The following is a 4,955-nucleotide window of genomic DNA, read 5'->3' on the forward strand; positions in this document are numbered from 1 at the left end:
TATTGCATTCTAAATTTGGCACAGTGCAACATGGAACGGAAGAAAGAAGGCGATCCGGCCAAAAGAAACAACAGTGCTGATTTTTTTTTCAGCGCTCTGTTCTTTCTTCTGCCCGGCTAGGCTTGTTTCTTCCTTTCCATGTTGAGCTGTACCAGCTTTAGCTTATCAGCTCAGGACGCCGTCTGTTTGCAATGCCCACACCTGCATAGTCGCGGAGGGAGCTAAAAGCGTAGGCAGACGATGCAGACGACAACGGACCTGAGGTATGCGCTGTACGATCGACGACGACCGTGGCTGAATAGAGGCGCTCAACCGCGCATGCGCCACAACCGGGCCATGTAACGAGAGCCTCTGAGATTGTGACGGCGCGGATGCTATCCTGGGCGCCGTGGGTCCTTTTCGGTTACGCAAGCCGAAGCCGCAAGAAGGCAAAAGGGCGTTGGCAGAGAGGCAGTGCGCATTTGTTGCACAAATTTCACTGAACAGCTTTCCAGTTGGAGCCAACGATCTGCGCAGCGCTCGCGGTGCCACTCACTCATTCGTCGCTGCTGCGGCACCGCTATCTTGCGTACAACGCAATCGACGTGTGTGACGCTGCCTTTATGTGGACGCCCTTGCAGCGCTCGAATAAGTGGGCTTCTCTACTGACAGTTTTTGGACGGTAAGTCAACGCTGCTTCTGCCCAAGCTAGGCTTTCGTTTTCTGCGTTTTACTGCGTTAGTAGTGACAGCCATGTGTTGTTGTGCCTCTTTATGGCAGGTACAAGTGCCATTTATTTCACATAGGGCTTAAGATTTATAGGGAAAATCCGTAATTGCAGATAGCGTATACCCTGCGGTCATGGGGGGTGACTGAATTACTGTCTTCGATGTGACACTGCTTCATTTCTGGAGCGCTCTCCCACGTAATTTTTTGTTTCTCGCAGTTCAACCTTTGTTGATGGTTAGACTCGTGACCTTTTGTAGAGCGTTCGCGATAAGAACACCGTTGCGGCAAAAATAAGGGCCGTGTGCTTTCCTTTCCTGGTTACTGCACTTTGCCGTTATTATAATAAACCGTTACACGCTAGCCGGATTTTAAGCTGGGCCGTCTCTAACGGCGGGTTAGTTTCGTACGTCCACGACTAATTCGTTTTGTTGGCGTACTTTCTTGCTCAAAAAGCACACCATGATGTCTTGGAGCAGAGTTACGCATTTGTAAACTATGTGCTTTTATTGTTGTAGACAAATTTTAAGCATATTTTTTAAGTTTCACCCTCTAAATAAACAATCCGCGTCTGGCAGTCACTAGAATTGTTTTTTGTCGCTCAAATGCAAAATAAATACGTTGTAATTTGTCCAGGGGGGACTTCATTAAAGCATTTGTGTGTTTTAAATTTATTTAAATAGGCGACAACGAAATTCTGGGACAACCGAATACGCGACAGCCGAATTCGACATCTGCGGGGGTATACTGTTCGGATTTTTCTGCAGCATGACATTGTATTCGTTGAAAAGGATTATATTGCAGCACGAACACACGCGCACACGTGCACTCCTATCTAAGAAGCCAACAAATGATAACACAAGGCACAAATAAATGGCTAATTGCACGTACTTCTTTATTGAATTAAACAAATTATAAAATAATGGAAATGAAAGTGGATGAAACATCTGGGCAGTAGGGCGGATGCGAACCCACGCTTTTGTATTGCACGTGCAATTTCCCTGCCAAATGAGCTACGGCGGTGCTGCAGGGCTTGGTTTATCCGCCCTTGTTGCTACATTAGCCAAAGTGTGTCGGACCAATCAGTAGCGATAAGCTCAGTAAAAAAAAAAGCCGCTGTCCTTTTCTGCGAACGTAGGAATCGTGCCTGAGGATACCGCCATGCCGGGTCACGGACAAGGACGGGTGCATCGTTTTCGAGATCATGTCGTCGCCGGCGTCAACTGGCGACCAACGAAGTTCGTCGACGAGGTTCCCAGTTCGCGTGTGTGCGGCCTCTGCCGCATGATCCCAAAACGGATGGTGCTGTTGCCGTGCTCGCACGCTCTGTGCCAATCTTGCCACGCAGCCAGTCTCGAAGGGGGCGTTGGCCAGTGTCCATTGGATCAAGTGCAATTCGACGAAGCGGAGTGCTTCACGTATGAATTCCCTACAAGGATCGCGAATACCTTGAAGGTGAGCAGGAAGAAAGCAATTTGTGTCGTTCTTTCTTTATCAGGGGGGCGGGGGGAGGAAGGGGAACTAGGGGAATTATGCATTAGAATTTGTTGCGCTGCTTCTTAGCTGCTTGCATAACGACAAGAGTGTGCGATTTACTATTGTCTAACGGTAATTTTATACCTCTATCAAAACTCATGCGCTAGAACAACACTAGCTCAATCTAGCTTCATGTGAGATATTTTGTTGGACGTCAATATTCCTTCATTTCTTTAGTCTAGTAGATTAAGAAGGGGAAATGCAAGAAAAATGCAGTAAATTGAAACATCCAAACTCGCACTGAGGTTTCGGTATTGTCATTTGGACGCGACGTTTGAAGCGAGTTTGCCAAATCGGTCCGTTTAATCTAATGACCAATGACCACTTTCTCTTCAAGCATATTACTTCCTTCTCTTGAACTTCGCACTAAAACATCAGAATTGAAGGTTGGGTACATGGTAAATAGTAATTCAAGAGGGATTCTTCCAAACAATAGCGCTGGTCCCGACATTACAATTCTTACTTCAAGACATTATTCCTGAATTGCTGCCGCCCACCGTGTTTCTCCTTACAAACCGCCCTATAAAAGCTATCTGGCGTGTACTGGGTGAGCGCATTTACTTTAGGAGCAAACTAGCAAGCGAGAAGCAGGAGGCGGTCTTCACCGCACAACTATGCTGCTCTCGCCGTAGAAGAGTTAGAAGCTTCAAGAACAGTTGAAGTATGGCATATTTTTTTCTATATTCTGGCTTACGAAACTTGCTTCAAGTGTTAGACTATCTGTATTTCTATTTAGGAGGAAAATTATGTGATTCACCGTTACCTGCTGTTCATGTTTGCTGCCTCTTAATGTTTGGAGAGAGACAGATACTGCTTGGGTCATCTAGAGCATTGCTTCCCTATAGAATTTCGTGTATACATAGGTTGGCACCGGGCTTCACGTAAAGGTACGTTTTGAATGGTAGGGAGCGCGAAGCAACGTGCCTTTTGTAAAAATATTTTGTCGTCCAAAAATGGTGATTTGTGTTATTTATATACTTTATTATCAATTAAGGTGTACTGCTGGAACGAAGAGCACGGCTGCGGGTACACGGGCACCACGGACCATGTGCTGGAACACTACGAGAAGGAATGCACATGTCACACCGTGGAATGTTTGCGATGCGGAGAGGGAGTCCAGCACAGAGACCTGCCAACGCACTGCGCGGCCGGATGCACTGCCCGTGTTTCTGTCGCTATCACAGCGTGTCCGTCCTCGGAACCGACAGCACTGACCCTTGAAGACGTGAACGCTGACAAGAAAAACCTGAAGGCGATGTTGGGCAATCTCATCCACGACCAGCTGCTGCCAGTAATGCAGAGTCAGTTGAATGAGCTTACAGAACAAGTCAGAAAGCAGGAAGCCGGATTCGCTGAAATAACTCGTGAAATCGGAGCATCCGAGCGCAATTTAAAGGGTGACATGGCTCAAATAGCAGCCACGATCTCATCTACTGTGTCGCACCAGCTGACCTCTCTGGAAAATCCGGAGGTTGAAGCCAGCACTTCATCGTCACTGACTTGGCGTCTGGAAAAGGCGATGATGTTTCGAAATTCGGAACACTTAGCCGCCCGATCAGTCAGTGCTCTGGGACACTTGCGGCAGACTTCCGCGCCGCCTCATTCCAGCGGTGTCATTGCTCATTGTGAGCCTCTGTACTCTAGCATTAGGCATTTAACCAGTGTGCTGTCAGCGAGAGACAGACGGATTAGTTTGACGTATATCCTGACCCTGGAAAACTGTAATGAAATGATTTGCTGGCAGGTTTCGAGGAGAAAGTTTGCTGAGATTATGGTGTGGCATATGAGAGACACGTACTTTACGGTTGCCACCTTCAAGTGCTTGGACAGTGCGGCACCGGTTCTCATTGTGGAGATCGAGTTTAACGGAATGCTGGCAGACTCTAGGGGTTCACCGCCTTTTTGGCACATGGAAGTGTGCGATTATGCAACGCCCAAGTGTCATTCGCTTACTTCCCGTGCCATGCCTTGTCTCGGCAACCGCCGTCCTGACTCGTTGCTACACTTTCACCTCGAATTCCGTGTACGTATTGCCTCGCTGATAGATGATGGTTTCCTCAAAGACGGAAAGCTAACATTTGAAATCGCGCTCACCAACAGCGAGGTTGACGGTGGTGTCAAAGGAACACCCTAACGTTCGTACTTGCAGAAGGTGTGATTTACTGCTGGATCGTCTTTGCCACTTCCCATGTTTGCGGCATGAGCTTAGGGAACTTTTGATGGCCTTTCTCCTAAATGAAATTGGCACTGCGAAATGTCTTTTTAATAATTTTATTTGCTTTGTAACTGTCAACGTCATCTTTTATTACATTACTGTCTGCGCATTTGATTGTTCGTTTATTCTGCTAATGCAGTTGGTGTTCCTTAGTATTGTGCGCCTCGAGCGGTTTCTGACAATATGGCGTCTACCTGGATAATCTCTCGAATATTGCCGATGGCTGCTAATGCGATTAATTGGAAGGCGACGTTCGTGGTGAATACGAGACTGTAGTACTGCGCGTTGCCCTATATCTGAAATGTGCGGACAAAGTGAACGTTCGCATTGCTCAAGCCTTCACTTATGCCTTTAAACCGTATTTTCGGCATGCACATTATGTTTCTCCGTCAATGACCGGTGTATTCAAAGCTCTAATAGCAGACATAATCAGACCACGTACTGCTACAGCAGCTCGAATAGCTCGACTGCTCAGATAATTGGTGTTGGAGATGAGATC

At 47.1% G+C, this 4,955-nt stretch overlaps 1 protein-coding gene across 1 annotated transcript; it reads left to right on the forward strand.

Moving 5' to 3' along the window:
* The first annotated feature begins 500 nt into the window (after nucleotides 1–500).
* On the forward strand, nucleotides 501–4,529 carry LOC142557987 (uncharacterized). The gene is made up of 3 exons (XM_075670159.1): nucleotides 501–661; nucleotides 1,844–2,160; nucleotides 3,236–4,529. Exons 2-3 carry the CDS (start codon nucleotides 1,867–1,869, stop codon nucleotides 4,373–4,375), a joined length of 1,434 nt encoding a protein of 477 aa, XP_075526274.1. The 5' UTR covers nucleotides 501–661; nucleotides 1,844–1,866; the 3' UTR covers nucleotides 4,376–4,529.
* The last annotated feature ends 426 nt before the right edge of the window (nucleotides 4,530–4,955 follow it).

Source organism: Dermacentor variabilis, chromosome 9, assembly GCF_050947875.1.
Source record: "Dermacentor variabilis isolate Ectoservices chromosome 9, ASM5094787v1, whole genome shotgun sequence".
Lineage (NCBI taxonomy): Eukaryota > Metazoa > Arthropoda > Arachnida > Ixodida > Ixodidae > Dermacentor > Dermacentor variabilis.